Source organism: Podarcis melisellensis (genome assembly GCF_964234715.1).
Source record: "Podarcis melisellensis genome assembly, chromosome: 5".
Lineage (NCBI taxonomy): Eukaryota > Metazoa > Chordata > Lepidosauria > Squamata > Lacertidae > Podarcis > Podarcis melisellensis.
In genome coordinates, this window is record NC_138537.1 from 92,848,327 (window position 1) to 92,873,481 (window position 25,155).

At 43.4% G+C, this 25,155-nt stretch overlaps 2 protein-coding genes across 6 annotated transcripts in view; one reads left to right on the forward strand and one right to left on the reverse strand.

Annotated features, from left to right (window-relative positions):
- TSC22D1 (TSC22 domain family member 1) overlaps positions 1 to 4,289 on the forward strand; it is a 62,048-nt gene extending 57,759 nt beyond the window's left edge. For 4 of the 5 annotated variants that reach the window (XM_081911703.1, XM_081911705.1, XM_081911704.1 and 1 more), the window contains exon 3: positions 2,927 to 4,289. In XM_081911703.1, coding sequence (XP_081767829.1) covers positions 2,927 to 3,184 — 258 coding nt within the window. In that variant the 3' untranslated portion in view covers positions 3,185 to 4,289. The remainder of the gene's footprint in view (positions 1 to 2,926) is intronic. The other variant, XR_014168474.1, reaches the window with a different exon arrangement.
- Positions 4,290 to 10,104: 5,815 nt separating this feature from the next.
- Positions 10,105 to 25,155, reverse strand: part of CRACR2A (calcium release activated channel regulator 2A) — a 38,746-nt gene continuing 23,695 nt past the window's right edge. The window contains exons 13-18 of the mRNA XM_081911922.1: positions 22,085 to 22,217; positions 21,065 to 21,146; positions 20,175 to 20,289; positions 17,625 to 17,726; positions 15,402 to 15,478; positions 10,105 to 12,700 (exon numbers count right to left, since the gene is read on the reverse strand). Coding sequence (XP_081768048.1) covers positions 12,610 to 12,700; positions 15,402 to 15,478; positions 17,625 to 17,726; positions 20,175 to 20,289; positions 21,065 to 21,146; positions 22,085 to 22,217 — 600 coding nt within the window. The 3' untranslated portion in view covers positions 10,105 to 12,609. The remainder of the gene's footprint in view (positions 12,701 to 15,401; positions 15,479 to 17,624; positions 17,727 to 20,174; positions 20,290 to 21,064; positions 21,147 to 22,084; positions 22,218 to 25,155) is intronic.

Sequence of the window (25,155 nt, forward strand, 5' to 3'; positions counted from 1 at the left end):
CCCTATTTTGTCCAGTAGGTGGAAAAGCAATCCCCTTCAGCTTCAGTGGCTGTTAAAAAAATAAACATAACAACCAACTGCATTTCCTAAAAACAAAATCCAAGAAGCTGACTAAAACACAACAAGATTTCGTTATACTATACTATACTATACTGTACTGTACTGTACTGTACTGTACTATATGTTCCCCCGCTCATTTAATCCCCACAGCAACCCTATATACCTCACTTGGTACCTCTTAACCATAGTATCTTTTTAAATCATAGTATTCCCCCCTCCCAAATTTGGATTATATAAAGCAGTGGGGGTTGGGCGTAGGGGGAAATATAACAACTTTTTTGCATGAAATAAAATCTGAGTTAGAAAGAGCACGGCCTCCTGCTGTCTTCTGCTTATGTGTGGATGCTGAAAGGCGAGAGCAGGTTCTCATCTCACAAAACAATTGCTTTTCATGGTGCCTGCACATTTTGCTTTGCAAATTTAATTCTGCGAGGGCAAGAGGCCTGCTGTTTGCTATTTTGCTAAAATTCAGAGCCTGAGCCCCTTGCTGAATTGGTGTCTGGTACAGCAGTATTTATTATTATTATTATTATTATTATTATTATTATTATTATTATTATTATTATTAACAACATTTGTATACCGCCCGTTGCCTGAAGATCACAGGGCAGTTCACATCATAGAAATACAAAATGAGAATGCAAAGAATATAATAAAAACAAAAACATACCAATAACCTCCCTCCCACCAGCACATTTAAAACACATTACTCCTGTAAAAATAACTGAACAGCTTGCTTCCATTTTTCTCAACAGTAGTGCAATCAGACACAGTCTGAGACATTGATTCTTTTGTATCCCTTGTATCTTGTTATGGAATAACAAGAAATATTAGATGTATCTAATGGTGGCAGCACCATTTCCTGGTCCTTTTCCAGGAATGTGAACTTTTGAATGCAATGTTTTTGATATATTTACCTGCTACAGAACCTAGGGCTTGCTGATCAGAAGGTTGGCGGTTTGAATCCCTGCAACGGGGCAAGCTCCCATTGCTCGGTCCCTGCTCCTGCCCGCCTAGAAGTTCGAAAGCACGTCAAAGTGCAAGTAGATAAATAGGTACCACTCCAGCAGGAAGGTAAACGTCGTTTCCGTGTGCTGCTCTGGTTCGCCAGAAGCGGCTTAGTCCTCCTGGCCACATGACCCGGAAGCTGTACGCCGGCTCCCTCGGCCAATAAAGCGAGATGAGCGCCGCAACCCCAGAGTCGTCCGTGACTGGACCTAATGGTCAGGGGTCCCTTTACCTTTACCTTTTACCTGCTACTTAGATATTTGTAAGATATATTCAGCTGCTCCTTACCTTGCTTGTGCAAACAAACTGCCATGCTAGTGAGCTCCTTTCCTTCACAAAGTAGGAACATGGATTCCTGCACATGGATACCTGAACAAACACAATGGGGGGAAACACGTAGCAAGGATTTCCATTTGTGGAATGGGGCTCCCCACCACCATGCGTGCCCCACTAAATTTGTTCTGATGGTTCCTCCAACCTCCAAGAGCAGATTTGGGAAGGGGAAGGTGTGCATTAGGAGGAGAGGGGAAGTCCCTTTACGGAAGTGGCAATCCTTGCATTGATGGGATGTGATAGTTGAATACCACCCTATATTGGGAAGTTCATGGTTCCCACTCAGCACTCCTTGAGATAACAGGACCCTAAGCCATAGCAGAACTCAAGAGAGCAGGAGGAACGGTGACTTCATTCCTCGTGTGACTGCTGACTCTGTCCTACAGGGGCTCAGTTCTGGTTTATGTTTTTCACTTCTGCTAAAACATAACCATCAGTACGTTTACAGGCTCTGAATTATTTTTTTTTTAACTGAGTCTGCACTAAAACCTTCCATACGTGAGCATTCCATGGAAGATTCAACAAATGGAATGTGGACGAAACTGTTCAGTGGTGTTCTGGCATGCATATGAGAATTGCTTGCCGTTCCGTTTTGCCTTGATGCGTTTTCCCTTCCTGGAGTCACAGAACTGTTGAGTTGGAAGGGAAGCCCAGGGGTGATCTAGTCCGACCCCCAGCAATGCAGGGATCACAGCTATTAAAAAAAAGGCCAATTGAAGGGGAGCCCACCACTTTCCAAGATTGTCCACTCCTCTGTCAGACTGCTTTTACTCCCAGAAAGTTATTCCTGATGTTCAGGCATAATAATAATAATAATAATAATAATAATAATAATAATAATAATTTATTATTTATACCCTGCCCATCTGGCTGGGTTTCCCCAGCCACTCTGGGTGGCTTCCAACAGAATATTAAAAGACAATAACCTATTAAACATTAAAAGCTTCCCTAAACAGGGCCGTCTTCAGATGTCTTCTAAAAGTTTGGTACTTATTGTTCTCTTTGACATCTGGTGGGAGGGCGTTCCACAGGGCGGGTGCCACTACCAAGAAGGCCCTCTGCCTGGTTCCCTGTAACTTGGCTTCTTGCAGTGAGGGAACCACCAGAAGGCCCTCGGCGCTGGATCTCAGTGTCCGGGCAGAACGATGGGGGTGGAGATGCTCCTTCAGGACCGAGGCTGTTTTGGGCTTTAAAGGTCACCACCAACACTTTGAATTGTGTTCGGAAATGTATGGGGAGCCAATGTAGCTCTCGGCGGTCATTCCCAGTCACCAGTCTAGCTGCCGCATTCTGGATTAGTTGTAGTTTTCGGGTCACCTTCAAAGGTAGCCCCACATTGCAGTAGTCCAAGTGAGAGATAACTAGAGCATGCACCATTTTCTTACCACTGAAATCCTAGCCTCCGTAGTAGCAGAAAACAAGCGTGCTCTATCTTCCATGTGGCCACCCTTCAGATATTGGAAGATGGCTCTCATATCACCTCTCAGTCTCCTCCAGTCCTGACATTTTCTTTTACCCCCTCCAGGATCTCGTAAAGAGCCACTTGATGTATGCTGTAAGAGAGGAAGTGGAGGTTCTCAAAGAGCAGATCAAAGAGCTGATTGAGAAGAACAACCAACTGGAGCAGGAAAACAACCTCCTGAAGACGCTGGCCAGTCCAGAGCAGCTGGCCCAGTTCCAAGCACAGTTGCAGACGAGTCCTTCGCCTGCGTCCTCCCAGCCGCAAGGGACAACTCCGCAGCCTTCCCAGCCAACATCACAAGGATCAGGACCCTCAGCATAGTCTGCAGCGATTCGTTCAGAAGGTTTCTGGACTCTGCCATGGCAGGACTGCCAGGAATCCAGCGTTGCCTATTCCATCCTGCATGCTGTTCCCCAGTCACGAAGACTCTTCTGTGCCCCTGCATACATAGCCACAGAATGTTTTCTTTCCCTGTATTTAGCTGTCCATCGGGAACGAGAGAGCCGAGCTTTCTTTTTTTATATATATTTTCAAGTTGAGTGGGGGAGCGTCTCGTTCAGGGAATTAGCACAAATGCACTGGGGACGTCAGTGTCTTGCACAGGTGGCTGGTGGGCTGCTAAGACACATGGAGATGTGTGCCTAAAGTCTTTCCCCTTAAGACTTTTCCATGTGGCGCTGCAGTGAATGCGAGTGCTGTGAATCGTGGAGATATGAAGAAAAACCGCTGGGGTAATGGGGTGAAGACCCATTCTCCAGCACTCAATGAAGAAGCCAAAGTAAGGACTGATTAAAAAAAGGACTGCGGGAGACGAGTATATTTTGGCTTTCGACGCCTGCAACCTTAAAATGCAGATAATGCACTCATTGTTTTCTGTAGCCAAGGATGGGTACAAAAAGTTGTATTTCTAGAAGGAGAGCAGGTAGGTGGCACATCGATGTGACATAGGATCATAAAAATGAAGGCTTATTTGCTTCATGTATATTTGTGTATTTAGTGTAATTACTTTGTAAAATAGGAACTGTAACTACTCATTAAGTTGTACAGTGTGAATTTAAAGAATGAACTGAACAAGTTTGGATAGGGTTTTTTTAATTTTATTTTTGATGCTGCGTGAATAAGATTTGCACCTATTCAGCTCTTCAGAAATTGGCTGATGCTGTTTATGTAAGTTTTGAACATTTCCTCGGAGCCGAATACCTTGAAGTCAAACTCTGTTCACTACAACTCAGTTTCATTCAGAGGGAATCAATTCACAAAATCGAAAACAGTTTCTCACTCAGTCTTTTTTGCATATGATCTGTATAGTACTATGCATATGTTCCTGTGCATGTTCTTGAGAGGGAAAAGGAAAATTGTAAAATGTCAGTATATTTAACTGTTGCACTTCTGAACTTCCAATAAAGCATAAAACATTGATTTAGAAGCTGTGTATCGAGGAGAAAAATTGTTTCCACTTCTGCCTCCAGGTGAAATCCTACAGCCTTTTGGTTTTGATATTTTGAAATATGTACAGTGGGGGTTAATTTATTTCAAGAGTGAAGGTTTTTAATATTTTCCTTTTATAAACCACAAGGGTGTTGGTGGGGGCCAGGATGTTACTAATCTTGCCCTCTATGTCAGGGTGTAAAGGCAGCTCATTCCTACACAGAATGTGACTGTCTTCTGCTATATCTCTTAAGCTGAAAGCTCCTTGGCTGGCTGGTGAATGATCAACAGCCACCCCACTGAGTTAAAGCAACAGGAGCCGTTCCTTAGCAACCAACTAGCTGCCTTGCCTTGTGACTAATGGCATGTTTATCCATAGTAGCATGGAAAGTGAAGTTGCGGCTGCAGTTTCCTGAACAGATCATTTAGAGACGGACTGGATTTCGACTCACTGAAATAACATTGCTTAACATTGATGTCTTCAAAGGTGTAAATCCTGTAAGGTAGATCAGTTTTGTTCTTGCCCCGTATTTCAGCTGGCGCTAGAGAGTTGCATGCTAAAGGTCGCCCAGGGAGTAGGTGAGCTGAGTTTCAAACTGGAGACTAATATGTAGCTCAAAATTCATGAATATTTGCTCTCGGACACTAGCTCTCAGCCTTAGTTCCTTAGATTATGTGTCTATCATAATCTCATTAGATTATGCATCTAATGACATCTATGACACAACATCCTCTCTTAGATAACAAGTAATAGTTATTTTTTTAAACAAATTAAAAAACCAGAACAACCCTCAGTAGGATTGTAGGCATCAAATTGTTTCAGCTGTTTAGAACAGAATAAACAAAATACCTGCATAATTACTGTATTTTTTGCTCCATAAGACTCACTTTTTCCCTTCTAAAAAGTAAGGGGAAATGTGTGTGCGTCTTATGGAGTGAATGCAGGCTGCACAGCTATCCCAGAAGCCAGAACAACAAGAGGGATTGCTGCCTCCACTGTGCAGTGATCCCTCTTGCTGTTCTGGCTTCTGAGATTCTGAATTTTTTTTTTCTTGTTTTCATCCTCCAAAAACTAGGTGCGTCTTGTGGTCGGGTGCGTCTTATAGAGGGAAAAATACGGTAACTGATGGACTTCATTACTGCAAGATGTGACAATGGATGCAGCAAATGACTTGTCACATCTTGTGCCCGAAAGCAACAAAATTCATGCAGGATTGGTCTGTCACTGGCTACAATAACCAAATGGAAACTATACATACAGAAGCAACGTCTCTGATGCTGAAATAAAGAGATGAACAAGGCCAGGACTTTTACTTGCTCATGTGCTCTCAGAGACATCTTGATGGGCCACTGTTGGAAAGACGTTGCAGAACTAGACTAGGTTAGCTCGACTCTTGAATAGCGCAGGGAATAACTGTGTGCGGCAGGAACCTTATTACTATAAGCTTTAAAGAAAACGTATCAAACTGAACTCGCCTTAGCAGATCTTTATAATTAATAGAGGATATATTGATACTTTTATTTAATTATACAAATGTGGCTGGTTTTATACTCAGTCTAACCTGGATGGTGTTGGTAAAAAAACAAGTACAGGTATTTTCTGGCAGCAGTTAGAAGGTGACTCGGTTGAAAAAGATAAAAGCTGGTTCTTCCCTCCACTAAATAAATAGGTGGATCGTTTTAAGCCTTTAAATAACAGAACAATTTGATATCCACCACATGCAATGTTTTTTGTTTCTGAAGTGAAGGAAGAGATATACACGAAGGTTGTAAACTCATAAACTGTGAACAAAAGAGGGTGAGGTTTTGACTGGCTAAGTGGATTAAGGGTAGACCAGTTTCAAAAATAGTAGCAGCAGTCTGGCCGAAGGACCTTCAGACAATAAGATTATTTCCTGGCTGATTAGCTGCCGGGAGATTCAAGAGAGAGTGCACTGGCCTAAAACATCAATTTATGGCTGTCATACTTAAGCGCTGCCACTCTCACATTTTTACGCTCTTAAGTGCACAGGCAGCAGAACCACAAGTCAAATTTGAAAACATCGTCTGCTAGAATCTGTAGCCCTTATTTCAATGCAAATGCATTTATGTCCAAGGTCTTTGTGATGTTATTCATAATGGTGATTTAAAATACATTGGTTGATTTGGAAATGGAAAATCAGGATATCAAGTCCTTCCTAGTTTCACCAGATATATTTCCACATTCGGCACGAGACAAACCACATTCAGAGGATTCATATCCATACATCAAAATACTGTATTTTTCACTCTATAAGACGCACCAGACCAAAGACGCACCTAGTTTTTGGAGGAAGAAAACGAAAAAAAATATTCTGAATCTCAGAAGCCAGAACAGCAAGATCTGTTGCCAATCTGGAAAAACAAGAACTCAAAAAACTCTGAAAAACACAATAAATAATGCCCCAAAATGAAAAATTACAAAAAGAGAGAGTGAAAAATCGTTAGGAGAATAAAAAATTCTCCAACATAGCAAAAAAATTGTTACCCGCCTATAAGAAAAACCAAAAATTCAGAAAAAATGTGAAAACGAGTCAGGGGAAATCGAAATTCCAAAAATTGTGAAAAGCGCCAAAACAACAACAATCTGGCAAAATAAAACTGACTGGGTGCTGGTCCCAGAGAGCATCCACCTGAGAATTCAGGTGCGAAATTGCTGATCTGCTAACAAAAATATGTAACGTGTTCCTGTGATCGGCTTCTGTATTATATGTACAGTATCTGTTAGCTGGAACTTGGCCAAGGTAACACAATTATTTTAGGGAGTGATACAGGGGATCCTGGAAATTACAGGCTAGTTAGCTTAATATAGGGGTAAAGGGACCCCTGACCATTAGGTCCAATGGTGACCGACTCTGGGGTTGCGGCGCTCATCTCGCTTTATTGGCCGAGGGAGCCGGCGTACAGCTTCCGGGTCATGTGGCCAGCATGACTAAGCCGCTTCTGGCGAACCAGAGCAGTGCACGGAAACGCCGTTTACCTTCCGCCGTTTACCTTACCTATTTATCTACTTGCACTTTGATGTGCTTTTGAACTGCTAGGTTGGCAGGAGCAGGGACCGAACAACGGGAGCTCACCCTTTCGCGGGGATTCAAACCGCCGACCTTCTGATCAGCAAGTTCTAGGCTCTGTGGTTTAAGCCACAGCGCCATCCGCATCCCTAATACAGGAGTAGTCAACCTTTTTATACCTACTACCCACTAATGCATCTTTCTTGATGGTGAAATTTTCTTACCGCCTACCAGTGCTCAATGGAAGGAGGATTCAGCTTGTGTCATAGAACCCCTTACCGCCCACCTAGAACCCTGAAACAGTGGGCGATAGGGACCAGGTTGATAACCCCTGGCTTAATATCTGTTTCAGAACAATTGGTGCAAAGCACTGCCAGATAAAATAGCCAAGCATATTGAGCAAGCCTTGCTGACATGGAACCGGTCAAGAATACGTCCAGTCTCACTAACCTATTTGAGAGTCAACAAGCCTGAAGATGGAGGCAGCTTTCATGGTATTCTTGGACTTCCAAAAAGGTTTCGACAAAGTGTACAGTGGTACGTCTGGTTACGTACTTAATTCGTTCCGGAGGTCCATTCTTAACCTGAAACTGTTCTTAACCGGAAGCACCACTTTAGCTAATGGGGCCTCCTGCTGCCGCCGCGCCGCCGCTGGAGCACGATTTCTGTTCTCATCCTGAAGCAAAGTTCTTAACCCGAGGTACTATTTCTGGGTTATCAGAGTTTGTAACTTGAAGCGTCTGTAACCTGAGGTACCACTGTAGTTAGGGAATAAGAGGAAAGGTCCTTCTGTGGAGGAGGAAGTGGTTATGTAACAAGCAGATGGAGTGTAAGAACGTAGCATCTCTTTGGCTTTCCTACTTTAAAGGTAAAGGGTAAAGGGACCCCTGACCATTAAGTCCAGTCGTGGACGACTCTGGGGTTTCGGCGCTCATCTTGCTTTACTAGCGAAGGGAGCCGGTGTTTGTCCGCAGACAGTTTCTGGGTCATGTGCTCAGCATGACTAAGCCGCTTCTGGTGAAATCAGAGCAGCGCACGGAAACACTGTTTACCTTCCCGCTGGAGTGGTACCTATTTATCTACTTGAACTTTAACGTGCTTTCGAACTGCTAGGTGGGCAGGAGCAGGGGCCGAGCAAAAGGAGCTCACCCCATCGCGGGGATGAGGGTCAAAAGATGAAACTATCAATGTGAATATGACGTGAAATTCAGTCAGTCTCGTTTTCTGAGCTCCTATCAGTTTTTCTTTCTTCATACTTGTCATCCTGTTTATCATGGACTTATAAAAGCCTGGATTTCAACAAGCTTCTCTACCATTTCATGTTGATTTGGTGTAGGAACTGTAACGATCCAAGACTGTACATGGTATTATACAAAAGTGTTCCTATTACACAGAAATCATTTGGGGAGAGTAAATATATGAACACAGTGTGCTAAACATGTTATTCATCATCATAAAATATTTCATAATTTAAAATGTTTATTTTTTTAAAAGAAAAATATAAACAAAACCTTTGGAAGAAAACAGGAAAAAAAATCTTATCTGTCTTTCTGGGCCTTGGATTGCAGCCACAATTGTTAAAGTGAATCAAACTAATACAGAAACAGCCTTGATCTTTTTATAGTAGTTAAACAAATGGAGAAAACAGAAGTGATTGAATTACATTATTTAAGATAATTACAAAAACTAAATAAAATGGAACAAATAAATCAATAATTTTTTATCAAAACATACTCATTTCTTTTTGTCTCAATATTCATATAAATACAATAAATATAATTATGAACAACTTTCCAATGAATTTATTAAGCAATGTTTAAAACTCTTCTTTCATTTATTTCCCAATCGAATCTCATTTCAGAATATTCTAAATCAAACAACATATGATCAGCTAATAAAATGGAAAAGGTTTCTATTCATCTGGAATAATCACAAAGCAATTAAATCTCAGGGGAGGGTTCTCTCACCAAAGAATAAAAGGTAAAGGACCCCTGACAGTTAAGTCCAGTCGTAAACGAGTCTGGGGTTGTGGCGCTCATCCACAGATCGTTTTTCCGAGTCACATGGCCAGCATAACTAAGTTGCTTCTGGTGAAACCCGAGCAGCGCATGGAAATGCCATTTACCTTCCCGCTGTAGTGGTACCTATTTATCTACTTGCATTGGTGTGCTTTTGAACTGCTTGGTTGGCAGGAGCTGGGACAGAGCAACGGGAGCTCACTCCGTCACGGGGATTCGAACTGCCAACCTTCCGATCGGCAAGCCCTAAGCTCTGGTTTTTACACCGCAGTGCCACCCAAATCTGGACCTTTGCATCCTGGAATTTTCTTTTCTATATACCTATTTCCTCCCTTACCACTAGGGTGGCCATATGTCCAGACTTTCCTGGACATAGCCAGCAATCAGCTGTCAGAAGAAGTCTGGGCAGAAATTGCTTAAATGTCTGGGGAAATCGGGACATAGGCAAACCCTGTCGGCTGTGTCATTTTCCCTTACAAATAGCTCAAAAACTTCATTTTTTATTGGAGATTGTGCAAAGAAAATAAACCAACAACTTTGGGCTATTCACTTGACCAAACCCTACTTGCCACCAACATGAATGATGTGGCTGTGAAGGGGCACGGCTCACTTGGCACTTCCTCCTCCTCAGGAGTAAATCCTATCCAGTACAAATAATAATAATAATAATAATAATAATAATAATAATAATAATAATAATAATAATTTATTATTTATACCCCGCCCATCTGGCTGAGTTTCCCCAGCCACTCTGGGCAGCTTCAATCAAGTGTTAAAAACAATACAGCATTAAATATTCAAAACTTCCCTAAACAGGGCTGCCTTCGGATGTCTTTTAAAAAGAAGATAGCTGCTTATTTCCTTCACATCTGCTGGGAGGGCGTTCCACAGGGCAGGTGCCACTACTGAGAAGACCCTCTGCCTGGTTCCCTGTAACCTCACTTCTTGCAATGAGGGAACCGCCAGAAGGCCCTCAGCGCTGGATCTCAGTGTCCGGGCAGAACGATGGGGGTGGAGATGCTTCTTCAGGTATACTGGACTGAGGCCGTTTAGGGCTTTAAAGGTCAGCACCAACACTTTGAATTGTGCTCGGAAACGTACTGGGAGCCAGTGCAGATCTCTCAGGACCGGTGTTATGTGGTCCTGGCGGCCGCTTCCAGTCACCAGTCTAGCTGCCGCACTGCTTGCTACCAGCTTGCCTCTTGCATGCAGCTGTCTGGGCTGCTGGGGAACATCGAGGCTGCCAACAGACATTAAAGCAAGGAGGGGGCAGCAAAGCTTTTGCCCTTTGAAAGACTATGGAGAGAGAAGAGGGCATTGTGCCTGGTGTGCTAGCAACTGAGTCAGGCACTCCAACTCAGAAGTAAGCCACAATGAGAGAAAAGGGACTTCCTGCCTGGGAAATCCATCCGAGGAGGAGAGAAAGTTGCACCTGGAATTCAGCAGCAGCAAGAACAACCATGAAATCGGTTCGAATCCCCACAACGGTCCCTGCTCCTGCCCACCTAGCAGTTCGAAAGCACATCAAAGTGCAAGTAGATAAATAGGTACTGCTCTGGCAGGAAGGTAAATGGCGTTTCCGTGTGCTGCTCTGGTTCGCCAGAAGCGGCTTAGTCATGCTGGCCACATGACCCGGGAAAACGGTCTGTGGACAAACGTCGGCTCCCTCGGCCAGTAAAGCGAGATGAGCGCTGCAACCCCAGTGTCGTTTGCGACTGTACCTAATGGTCAGGGGTCCCTTTACCTTTACTTTTAAGGATGTGGGGTATGGAAGCAGGGAAAACCATGATGTAGCAAACGAATGTTTTATGGTACAACTGAATGCATTTTTAAAAATTTTTTAAAAAACACCTTTTCATGTTAATATTGATTAGGCAAAAAGGCTGGCTTTACCTCCAGTTAAGGGAAACAGGCAGTGGCAAGGCAGATTTTAAGACTGTGAGGATAAGCCCTGAACTTATCAATGTCAAACTCCATCCCAGGAAGAGGAGGAAGCAGGAGAGTAAGTACCAGAAACCAGCAGGAAGTTGTAAGAGAAAAGGGTTTTCGAAAGGAAGCCCTCGCCAACAGAAGTGGGGCTTCACCTGGAATACTTTACAGCCCAGCAGAAACCAAATACCCATTAGCATAATCCAGTAGGCTAGTGCTCCTCAGATGTTTTCTTAGGTTTTGTGGTGAATGCTTCTGACTGTACTGTGCGGCAGACGTGGTATTCTATGCAAAGGGGAAAAGACTAAGTTTACTTATTAACAGGAAAAAATGGATGTAGGGCCTATCTACACTTACCCTTTTTTAAAAGGATTGATGTTTTTATTATGTTTTTAGATGTGTTGTAAGCTGCCCAGAGTGGCTGGGTGGGGTATAAATAATAGAAATTCTTCTTCTTCTTATTATTATTGAATCTATCCCATAAGGAGATACCATATTTTTTGCTCCATAAGACTCACTTTTTCCCTCCTTAAAAGTAAGGGGGAAATGTGTGTGCGTCTTATGGAGCGAATGCAGGCTGCACAGCTATCCCAGAAGCCAGAACAGCAAGAGGGATTGCTGCTTTCACTGCGCAGCAATCCCTCTTGCTCTTCTGGCTTCTGAGATTCATAATAATTTTTTCTTGTTTTCCTCCTCCAAAAACTAGGTGCGTCTTGTGGTCTGGTGCGTCTTATAGAGCGAAAAATGCAGTAGTTCCTTTGTCCTCTCTTGGCTGCCAAGAGAGCATCGTAGGCTAAGGAGATGATGCTTCTTCAAGGAATGGAGTCAGAGAGAGAGATGGCTGTCTTGCCCTCTGCTGTTTTGTTACCTGCACAGGTAAGGTCACGCCCACCTCTAGTCAAATGTAGAGGAAGTTTGTCCCAGCCCAGGAGGAAACAGAAAGTTCCGACTGGCTGGTCCAGACATCCCCAGACATCCCCTTTTTATGTCCACTCTAGGAATGTTGTATTTGACTGCTCTGTATTTCACACCCCACAATTATTACCCTTCATCCACTGTTTCCTTATAAGGTCTGTGTCTGAGCGGGTTTTGTTGTTTTTTGTCCCAGAGCTTTCCTTGCGAAAAGCTGCTCTTTGGCACTCAAACGGAGGAAACCTCAATCTGAAGAAAACCTGAATTGATATTTGCTCAGAATGAGCACTAAAGAGAAGATTTTCACACGGAAAGCTCCAAGGCTAAAAAAACCCCCAATCCCAGTGCTTGGCCACAGTCCTTTTGAGCGTAGAAGAGTGGCTAGAAAGAACAGGGCAAAAGTTAAGTGTGTATAAGCCATAAACGCCCCCTACTGCTTGATACAACAAGTCTTCTTCTTGGAGGCTTGATGTAGCTGAATAGTCTTTTCCTTCACCTTTTCTTCTTGCTCTTTTAAAACCCTACAGAAAGAAACATGAATGTGAATGTTAAGTTCTGTTAACCAACTGGGTTAATAGCCATTGATAGATCTAACCAGTGGCGTAGCATGGATTGCCAGCACCCAGTTTTGCACAGAGGGTGGGTGGGTGGGAACTGGACATAGTATGCATGCCCAATGGCATCCACATTACCCAGCAGATCAGAGCCACAGAGGTAGGAAAAGAAGAGTTGCCCAGTTGTCTGGAGAGGTCATTTCCTGGTTTGCACGGTGAAGCTGTTTGAAGTGGAAGTGTGCAGCTGTATAGAGTGTCGTTGGAATTTTGAGGTCTTAGATATATGTTAAATGTTCATAAGTGTATCAACCAAGCACGTACACAGATCAGCACAGGAAGACTGACCTGGAACCATTTTGATTCCCAAACTGAGCAAATGTTTTCTCTGCAAGGTCAAAGGAAAATGGAAAAGCCTCCCCATTGTCTTTTCCTTCACAAATCCTGTCTTAAGGGTGTTTGAATAGAGTGTGAGCCTGTGACATGGCCCAGGAACTATGTATTTATCACTACAAAAGACTGGCCAGGGTCCCCAGGCAATCCAATCAAATAACCTGCCAGACAAGAGATAAACAAAGACAGGAGAAAAACAACATTCAAATTTCTGTTTAGACCGCCTTTTCTGTGATGTAGGTGTGATGTATCTGAGGGGTGGTCTTAGGTTACACCCCTTCTGTGATGTATGTATGATGTTTCTGGGAGTGGTCTTGATCTACAGGGTGACAATTTCAAAAGTCCATATAAGGTCTTGCGCGCCATTGTTCTGGGTTCCTCCTCCTTTCCTGCGGGTGAGGGGAGCACCCTGTTGCAACAGATCAATAAAGATCAGGCTTACTAGCTGCTTTGCTTCTCAAAATTCTCTGGTTGGCCTCTGTTATTTTGTCCTACCAATAGGGAACCTATGTGTCAGGGAACTGACATCGGAGCCAGAAGTGGAGGCAGGGCTCCCAAGTGATGCCGGAGAAGGGCCAAGCAGGGAGAGAGGGAACTCATCGGCTGGGGAAGGAAATCAGCGTAACACCAGGGATAAAGGGGGGCGGATGGGGGAATCGGCGAGGGGGCTCCAGGACTCCTCGCCGGAGACTAGCGGGGAGAGCACGGGTCCTCCACTACCCACACCCACCCTGCGCAGAAGACTTCCGCGCAGGGAAAGTAGGCGTAGACTTGGCGTCAAAGAACTTCTTTGCTGGAAGAAGTTCAAGAAACGCCCACTGACGGATTCTGCTAGCGACTGAACAGCCACGAAGTGTAGGGCTGTCCAGCCAGGAAAGGTTTAACCAGGCTACCTAGCCAGGAGTGGCGGCAACTTACGCACGAGCAACCCCATATAACCATTACACTATGTAAGGACTCTATATGGGCTCTTGGATACCCCATAAGGGAAAAAGGACAGATTTTTGTTTACAACAATAGGCAGCACCAGGTGGTCGAAATTTTTTGCCTCAACTATTTTGCATCCTGGGGCAACCGGCCTTACAACGCCCCCCCCCATTACACCTCTGGATCTACCTTCGATGAATTATCCTTTTAAACTAAGCTAGGCTACTTACATGCCAAGAACCCTTTTCAAAGTGACAATGAAACACAGTTAAGATAATGAAATATTGCTCATGAGTGCATTGAAGAGCTACACCAACACTCACAACCATTTGCCAAATAATGATTCTGATATACAATTCCAAATAGAAGCTACACCAATGTTCACTTTCCCAGCTCATGCTGAATGCTCCTTTTCCCATTTCAAATCTTATTCGTGTACCGTATTTTTCTCTCTATAACACGCAGATTTTTTCTCCTAAAAAGGAAGGGGAAATCTCTGTGCGTGTTATTGAGCGAATGTGTGGTCCCTGGAGCCGACTAGGGCGAGTGCAGGAACATAAATCAGGCAAAAATCAAATCGTGTGTCGGAGAAGGGAAACCTGAAAAGAGGAAGTTGCTGCTTTCCTGCATTCTGCCTCAGGGTCTTACTGCCCACCCGCTTGTGTTTCGTTGCTGTGTTTGCTCAAACGGAACAAAGAGCAGGCAAATCCCCTCCCCTTCAGGCAAACAGAGGGAAAGCAGAGTCTCCTTCCTTCTAATTCCCTGTCCCTTTTGTGTTTTTCCTTCCCTCCCCACTTAAAATGTAGTTACAAAGCATGGATCCACATGGATCCTCAGGATCTTTGCATTGGGTCACCCCAAATTCACCATCAGATCACATAGCATGTCCATGGCTACAGCCTGCACCAAAAAAATCACGCACCCACTGTTGCCTGGGGCTGCAATGGTGCAAAAACGTGGTTACAAAGCATGGATCCACAGGGATTCTCAGGATTTTTGCATTGGGTCACCCCAAATTCACCATCAGATCACATGTCTGTGGCCACAGCATGAAGCACAAAAATGATACATCCACTGTTTCATTCAGAATTCCCCCCCCCCTTGTTTTCCTCCTCTAAAAACGATGTGCGTGTTATGGTCAAGTGCGTGTTATAGAGCGAAAAATACGGTACTTGGTATACAGTTCTCCTACTGATGGTGGCATAATAGTTTTCTTCACTGAGATCCTGGTATGAGAAGCGACACCAACACCAGGACCACTCAAACATCATGAAGACACTCGTTCACTGGAACCCATTTATAAAACTTGATTGACCCTAGTTTGCAAAGCATCCTTAACACTTTTCCTTACCTGGCCAAGTGTCGGACAGACTTGTTTATGCCGTCACCTGACAGAGCACTGCATTCATAGAAGATTAAATTGTAATCCTGTAATAGAAAAGAAAGAAAAAAATCATTGTTCACATCATTTAGCAACAAGCACCCTTGGGGACTAAATCTAAATTTATACATATATCTCATTCCACTGTAAAAGCATCCGCCGTCCCCTAAAATATATTTGTATTTATGTAACAGCCACTATGACTTCCTTTATTGCTGCATTGTGGCGGTTAGATTTTTTAAAATATAATTTTGCCACTGTAGTCATGTATTGCATTGAGACAATCACTTTTCATAATGAGATGATACACACCGATAGTTACATAATTTAAGGCCTGGATTTGCTGGAAGAGATTTACATATGGCCCTTTTGAAGGCTATCTAAATACCCCAACATTTCCTTTGGGTTTAGGAGCAGGGAGAGCTCCTTCTGACACATTGATACATCATTGGTACAGTGGTACCTTGGTTCTCAAATGCCTTGGTTCCCAAACGCCAAAAACCCAGAAGTTAGGTGTTGCAGTTTTCAAACTTTTTTTGAAGTCGAACGTCCGATGCAGCTGTCGGCTATTGTTTCCAGGGCGCCTGCACCATTCAGAAGCTGCACCTTAGTTTTCAAACATTTCAGAAGTCAAATAGACTTCCAGAACAGATTAAGTTTGGCGCTTTTGTTTTAGCTATTTATTTTCCGTTTTTGTGGCTTTTTCAGTTAATTTGTTTTTGTGACTGTGTGAAACCCAGTTCAGCTACTGATTGATTGTGTGATTGCAGAAATTGATAAAAACAATAAAATAATAAAATAAAAAATAATAATAAAACAATAAAAACAATAACTATTATAAGAAAAAAAATGTAAGTTTAATTTTTATCATCTACGACACTGTCTTATTTATTTTATAGTACAGTATTGATTGTTGCTTTCATTTTATGGCTCAATTGTCTCTTTAGATAGTAAAATTGATGTTAAGTTGCTATTTTTGGAGTTGTTTTTAAAAGTCTGGAACAGATTAATCCGTTTTGCATTACTTTCTATGGGAAAGCATGCCTTGGCTTTGGAACGCTTTGGTTTTGGAACGGACTTCCAGAACGGATTAAGTTTGAGAACCAAGATACCACTATATAGGCTTCAAACCAGAATCACCCTTGTCCTGAGTGTAATTTTTTATTTTTGACTGCTAAGCTTACTCTGGAGTGTTTGGCGAGGTACATTGTCTAAAGCTCTTTGGAAGTCCAAGTACACAATGTCAACCAGATTACCTCTATCTGCTTGTTGACACTCTCAAAGAATTCTGATAAGTTTGTGAGATCTACAGGGTTTTTCCTCTTTCAGAAGTCAAGTTGGTTCTGCTTCAGTTGGGCTCTTTCTTCGACGTGCTTAAAAGTAGTGCACGGCTAAATTTTGGTAGTATCCAGCTTTATATACTATGAGAGAGCTGTGACTTTCAGCTTTAAACCAAGGTGGAGGATGCAACTGCTGTTGCCAGGGGTGAAGAGAAGTACTATATTTTTTGCTCTATAAGACTCACTTTTTCCCTCCTTAAAAGTAAGGGGGAAATGTGTGTGCGTCTTGTGGAGCGAATGCAGGCTGCGCAGCTATCCCAGAAGCCAGAACAGCAAGAGGGATTGCTGCTTTCACTGCGCAGAGATACCTCTTGCTGTTCTGGCTTCTGAGATTCAGAATATTTTTTTCCTTGTTTTCCTCCTCCAAAAACTAGGTGCGTCTTGTGGTCTGGTGCGTCTTACAGAGCAAAAAATATGGTATTTTACTCCTCTTCTCTAGGGCCACAGGGCAAATTTGCAGCTGCCCGTAGATTCCCTTCCATCTATAATGCCTTCTCGTCAAAAGGAAAGCTGTTCTTGTACCCAGGATCACGAAATCGATGTACTCAAAGAAAGATGGCTCCCTCACAGAGGATAAGTAAACCAGCTCTAATTGAAACAGGCAATTCAGAGGGATTTTTTCTTGAAACTTGATCATCACATTGTGAAAGCAAGCCCTTCTTCAGTCCTAATGAGATAGCTTCAAAGGCCTCAGCTTAATGAGATATACAAAATCAAATATTTGACTTCATGCCACAGATGGGTAATATTCATTGACCTTGTTATCACAGAAGTTGTTCCCAAGAGGAACATGGAGTTTTGTTAAATGTACATTACTGGTTGTTTTTAGAACTGTATGTTCTTCATACTGTACCTTGGCTAAATGCTCTCCTAATCCCTTGGGGATTTCCCGTTCTTTTTCATTATCTGTTTTGTTCCCAAGCAAGAGGACAGGAATATTCTCCCCTGCTGCTTCCTAGAAGATAACAAACAGCAGTTAAAATACGGGTTCTCTCCTGAAAGCATTGAAAGCTCATAGCCAGCACTGCAAGCAGACACAAAAATGAGTACACACAACATTCCAGATATACCGGTACATTGTGGTTATAATATTCTGTTATAAATGCCTAATTGATTTGTTAATAATATAATATGCCTTTTGCTATTGTTGTTCTGTTTAGCTCACGTTTTAGTTGCTGTTTTGTTAATGGTGTTTTACAGATTGCTTTATTGACGGTTTGTTAATTATTTTGTATGAATTATGCTGTATTTGTGATGTTCTAATATGCTATTGTGATTTATTGTTTGTAAGCCACTTTGAAAGCTGGACCATAAAGAAGGCTGATTGCCGAAGAATTGATGCTTTTGAATTATGGTGCTGGAGGAGGCTCTTGAGAGTCCCATGGACTGCAGGAAGATCAAACCTCTCCATTCTGAAGGAAACCAGCACTGAGTGCTCACCGGAAGGACAAATCAATGAAGCTGAGGCTCCAATATTTTGGCTACCTCATGAGAAGAGAAGACTCCCTGGAAAAGACCCTGATGTTGGGAAAGATAGAGGGCACAAGGAGAAGGGGACAAAAGAGGATGAGATGGTTGGATAGTGTTCTGGACGCTACCAGCATGAGTTTGACCAAACTGCGGGAGGCAGTGGAAGACAGGAGTGCCTGGTGTGCTCTGGTCCATGGGGTCACGAAAAGTCGGACATGACTAAACGACTAAACAACAACAACAAGCCACTTTGAGAGTAATTTTAGTGAAAAGTGGCATAGTAATACAATTAATCAACCACATCCCTATTTTAACTACATACAAATTACAGTGGTGCCTCGCAAGACGAAATTAATCCGTTCCGTGAGGCTCTTCGTATAGCGGTTTTTTCGTCTTGCGAAGCAAGCCCATTGACAGCTTAGCGGATTAGCGCTACAGCTGTCAAGCGGCTTCCAGCGATCAGCTGTTAAGCGGCTTATCAGCGGAACAGCTGATAAGCGGCTTAGCGGCTTTAAAAAAGGAAGAAAAAAGCGAAAAAAACCCGCGGGGGGATGCAAGATTTTTTTCGTCTTGCGAAGCAACCCCATAGGGGAATTCGTTTTACGAAGCGCCTCCAAAATGGAAAACCCTTTCGTCTAGCGGGTTTTTCGTCTTGCGAGGCGTTCATCTTGCGGGGCACCACTGTAGTGGTTTTGAACAAAGCGCTGCGTTTCCAGTGCTTTTTTTATGTTGCTGTTCACACCAGAGAAGTGTGTGTGGATGACCCCCACGCTGAACTCCAAATTACTGATGCTGTCATTCACACGCCCAAGAGCTGCCTGAATTGTACGCATCTCGGCTTAACCGTGGCTTCTGTTTTCTAATTGAATGTAAGCTTGTTTGAGGGAAAGCACACCAAACAGCAGAATTTCTCAAGAAGAGACAAGATAACCTTGGATTGTGGCTAATGTCCTGTTTCAAACATGAGCAGTAAAAGTGTGCGGGAGCCAGGGTAAAGGTAAAAGGTAAAGGACCCCTGGACCATAGCTGTCAACTGTCCCTTATTTGGCGGGAAAGTCCCTTATCCCAGTGCTGTGTCCTGCTGCTGTCCCTTATTGATGATGTCCCTTAAATTTCCCAGGTTTCAAAGGAAGCAGCTCCTCTCCCTCCCTCCCTGATGGCCAGGGAGGAGGGAGGCTCCAACTGTGTTGCTTGGCTGCGTTGCTCACCCATTAAGGAGTCTAAGAACAACTGGGGGTGGAGCTTGCATGCCTTGTGCCGATCAAATTGGCCGCGTTGCCTGGGGACTTGCCTTTGCTCAGCGCTTCCCAGCGGAGAGGTGACGGTGGTTTCCCTTGCTGCATCCCCTTTGCCGGTTTGCTGCGCTGTGGGAACCACCGCTTGAGGCTTCGTTTGGCTGCTGGCTGGGCTTTCTGCCTTTGGCTCGGAGGGGCTCAGAAGTTGAACATACTTTTGCTGTGAAAATCCCTTATTTTGGCTGCTGATCCCTTATTTTTGAGGCTGCTGGTCCCTTATTTTCAAATCTGTAAGTTGACAGTTATGTCCTGGACGGTTAAGTCCAGTCAAAGGCGACTATGGGGTTGTGGGTTGCTTTCAGGCTGAGAGAGCCGACGTTTGTCCATAGACAGCTTTCCAAGTCATGTGGCCAGCATGACTAAACCACTTCTGGCGCAACGGGACACCGTGACGGAACCCAGAGCGCACAGAAACACTATTTACCTTCCTGTTGCAGCGGTATCTATTTATTTGCTTGCACTGGCGTGCTTTCAAGCTGCTAGGACAGAGCAATGGGAGCTCACCCCATTGTGGGGATTCAAACCGCCAACCTTCTGACTGGCAAGCCCAAGAGGCTCAGTGGTTTAGATCACAGCGCCACCCGCATCCCTGGAGCCGGGGTAAGCACTAATGTGCTCACACTCTCAATCCTTCTTACCTCAATGCTCACTAACCATTGCTTCACAGCTGTGAACGACTCTTTTGCTGTTATGTCATACATCACAACCACGCCGTCAGCTTTTCGAAAGAACTGCTTGGTGATGCTGCGGTACCTGCAAATCAGATCTCTTTATGAATCTTCTGTCATTAGCACCAAAAGCATACAGCAGATAAAGCCAACAGAACAACAAGCCTAGAAAAAAGATGATCTGACCATACAGTGGTACCTTGGGTTACATACGCTTCAGGTTACATACGCTTCAGGTTACAGACTCCGCTAACCCAGAAATACTGCTTCAGGTTAAGAACTTTGCTTCAGGATAAGAACAGAAATCGTGCTCCGGTGGCCTGGCGGCAGCAGGAGGCCCCATTAGCTAAAGTGGTGCTTCAGGTTAAGAACAGTTTCAGATTAAGAACCGACCTCCGGAACAAATTAAGTACTTAACCCGAGGTACCACTGTATAGGGTGACGCCAAGGTTGCAGGATATGACCACAATTCACAGCAGGGCATAGCATATGTTCACTTTCTCACCCCTGGCATAAGGGTTATTGGATTGCTACAGGTAGAAACCACCAGGAAGCAGATAGGCAAGAGTTTTAACTCCTTTAACTGAGGCATCCCCAAACTTGGCCCTCCAGCTGTTTAGGAACTACAATTCCCATCATCCCTGACCACTGGTCCTGTTAGCTAGGGATGCACATTTTATTTTATTTTATTTTATTTTATTTTATTTTATTTTATTTTATCACTATGGTTAGTGGCTGATGCAAATAAAGATTCTTCAACTGCCCCCACCTTAGCCCCCCAGCAGACCCCCATGCCTGGCTCGAATAAATAAAGGGCAGCCCTGCCAGTGTTGAAGCAGGACGTAAGGGCATTTCCTCACCTTTCTTGCCCAGCAGTGTCCCAGAACTGCAGCAGTACTTGGTGGTTATCCACTGGCACCATTTTTACACTGTAATCCACACCTGTAAAGGAACACAGCTTAGATTATATCCAGGTGTGTGGGGTGGGTGGGTGGGGGGGGACACAGGACCTACAGCCTGCAGGCCAGTCTTGAACCACAAGGGAATCCAATTTGCCTTGCCAGGTTGCTTCCCTCAAACCACACCCACCTTTCCATCAGTTTCCATCAGGTATAATTCAGGAAACTTTTTCAGCAGGGGGCTGGTTCACTGTCCCTCAGACCTTGTGGGGGGCCGGACTATATTTTTTGGGGGGGAGGGGAATGAATGAATTCCTAGGCCCCACAAATAACCCAGAGATGCATTTTAAATAAAAGGACACATTCTACTCATGTAAAAACACCAGGCAGGCCCCATAAATAACCCAAAGATGCATTTTAAATAAAAGAACACATTATACTCATGTAAAAACACGCTGATTCCCAGACCATCCGTGGGCCGGATTGAGAAGGCGATTGGGCTGGATCTGCCCCCAGGCCTTAGGTTGTCTACCTGTTATGTACTGAAGTTCTCACCCTGGGCCAGCAGGGGGATACTGTAGATAGTTATGCAAATGAAGGATCGAAAGTGACGTTCAGTGATTGGATAGTTTTAGAAAGCTGCTACAGTTACGTTGTTCTGGAGCTCTATATAAGCAGGCTGACTGAGCTCTTCAGTTCAGTTCTGTTCTGGCCTTTAAATAAACAAGAGCTGTTTGAAGAATCGCTGTGTCGTCTGATATGTTCGCCCACAACTTAACACTACCCATGGTATAATTAGAAACAATTCCAAAGAATAAGAGAAATGAGACACATCTTTTAAAAAGCCAGTGTTTAGCGAGGACTGAAAATACAAGGACACGTATAAACAGTGGAAATAAGTGTGGGTCACCAAGTCTGGATATGTATGAGCGGCCCAGACAAATGTGAATTGTGTGTCCTTTTTTCCTTTAACTTACTTACCGACTGTAGCAGCAGTGCCTGGGAAAAAATGGTCTTCGCAAAAACGCCTTAAAAAGGAAGTCTTCCCCACACTTGAATTGCCTACGATGACAATCTTGAATAAACCATTTGGAGCAAAGCACCCATGTTCATCCTTCAAACAAACACAAGTGCAAATTGTTCAGTAAGCTGCACTGCACCTACTGCTAAATCATTTTGCTTTTTGAGGTGAGGAGATATTTAGAAATAAAATATCTATTTATTTAATACATTTATATCCATTCTTCAGTACTATGGGCTGGACCCAGAATAAATGAGGTAAATTTTGGCTCCACTTACATCAATTGATATCAATAGCTTTTCTAATTGATTTCAGTCACACCCAAGGGCAACTAATTTAAGTCTGATAGTATTTCAAAGTTGGCTTATATAATTCAAATAAACAATAACAAAACAACCCCCAGCACTCATTGCAAGAGACTCTTGACATCAAAAGATAAAAACAATACAGTCTTCTTGCAGGCAGCTAAAAGCTTATCTCCTCATCTTGTAAGAAAGCTGGCCAGTGAGATAAATTTTAATCCCTGTGTTAGAGAGTTGTATAACTTGCTCTTTTCAATCCAGCTACATTACAGAAATCAACTAAATAATAAAAATCAAAAAGCTTAAGGAAAAAATTAGAAAAACATAAAATAGAACAAAGCCTTAACAGGATGCTGGCTACAAACCTCGTTTCACTGAACTATTCAGTTTCCTCAGGAGGGAATAGAAAAATCATAAACTTTAAATGACCAAAATTCAAACAAGGGTAGAAACCCAAAAATTCTGACATATAATTATAATTAGGTTTTTCTCATTTTTTCCTTAAGCTTTTTGATTTTTATTATTTAGTTGATTTCCACAAGATAATATTTATAGTCGATTAGTTCTCGTGTCAGGGATTTTCACGGTATTTCATTGTTTTGTGCAATTTCTCAGTTCTGTGACTGTCTTTTTTCTGTTAGCTACATTACAGAAGGCAGAGGAGTGAATCTGTCTCCTACTGTTCTTCATATCCCAGTAAAGAGCCCTCTAGCTCAACAACTACAATCAGGGGCGCCAGATTTGATGAGGGGAACATGCGTGATGGCTGACCAAAGTTGTTGACCTAAAGCTGAGTTGAGCTTTTTTTACGATTTTAGCCCAAAGTTGTTGAGCTTTTTTTTAAGGATTTTACCCCAAGAGATAGACTGCCACAGGGACCGAATTAGTCCCTTGGAACGGTCTTTGGACATGCCTGAAGCAGCCCCACTCCCCATTTGGGATTGCTCGGTCCATATTTCACTATGTGCACTGGAGACAAAATGCAAGCACATACAGAAGGTGGAAAAAGCAAAGAGGGGATCACCTATCTTGGACCTGGTCCTCACCAACAGGGAGGAACCGATCAACAAAGTGGAAGTACTCAGAAACCTGGGAGGAAGCAATCACGCCCTCCTGGGTGAAAGAGAGGCAAGGGAAAGGTCTTTTTAAAGCGAGAGGTCCACACCTATGTTTTTGAAGGTGCTTCGTTATTATTCTATAATGTTAGAAATTGTGCTCTTTGATTTTCAAAAACATTTAAATAATAATAATAATAATAATAATAATAATAATAATAATAATAATTTATTATTTATACCCCGCCCATCTGGCTGGGCTTCCCCAACCATTCTGGGCGGCTTCCAACAAAACACTAAAATACAATAATCTATTAAACATTAAAAGCTTCCCTAAAGAAGGCTGCCTTCGGATGTCTTCTAAAAGTTTGGCAGTTATTTTTCTCTTTGACATCTGGTGAAAGGGTGTTCCACAGGGCAGGTGCCACTACCGAGAAAGCCCTCTGCCTGGTTCCCTGTAACTTGGCTTCTCGCAGTGACGGAACCGCCAGAAGGCCCTTGGCGCTGGACCTCAGTGTCCGGGCAGAACCATGGAGGTGGAGATGCTCCTTCAGGTATACTGGACCGAGGCTGTTTTAATAGAGACTCCTGAGTTTAGCAGATATGAGATAAGAGGGCAGGCCAACGATGGACCAGAAAGTGGCTGAAGAACAGTGAGCAGGAATAAACGCACAGTTCTCACGCTGAACTAATGCTTTTTAACTTGTTCTTAAATGAGTGGGAGCTAGGGATGAGCAGTGAGTGGCTAAGTTTGCTGGTGACACCAAATTGTTCAGAGTGGTAAGACAAAAGAATAATAAAAAAGTGAAGCACATTGGAACAATAAATCAATCTTAAATTCACATGTACATTCATGAGGTCTGAATTAACAGCGACTGACTAGGAGCCATACAGGATAGCTCAATGAAAACATCACGCCAATGTGTGGTGGTTGTGAAAAGGGTGAATTCCCCACTTGGGATCATTAAGAAAGGGATTGAAAATTTTGAACCCATTATAATGCCACGTGAAAAACTAGGTACAGTTCTGTTGCCACGCTTTGCAGGATACTGAAGTTTCAGAAAAGGGCAACGGAAATTATCTTGGGGTGGAACAGCTGCCTATGAAGAATGGTAAACATATTCAGGCCTTTTTAGTTTAGAAAAAAGGACATGATAGAAGCGTATAAAATCATGCATGGTGCATGGATGAAACTTTCAGTCCAACAGAACTCAGAACCATCCAGTGAAGTTGAATATTGGGAGATTTTGGAGACACAAAAAGAAGTATTTGTTCACACAGTGCAGAGGTAAACTATGGAATTTGATTCCAGAAAAAGTTATGATGGCCAACCATTAAAGGTAAAGGTAAAGGTTAAGGGACCCCTGACCATTAGGTCCAGTCGTGGCCGACTCTGGGGTTGCGGCGCTCATATCGCTTTACTGGCCAAGGGAGCCGGCGTACAGTTTCCAGGTCATGTGGCCAGCATGACTAAGCCGCTTCTGGCAAACCAGAGCAGCGCACGGAAACACTGTTTACCTTCCCGCCAGAGTGGTACCTATTTATCTACTTGCACTTTGACGTGCTTTCGAACTGCTAGGTTGGCAGGAGCAGGGATGAGCAACGGGAGCTCAGTCCGTCGCGGGGATTCGAACTGCCAACCTTCTGATCGGCAAGTCCTAGGCTCTGTAGTTT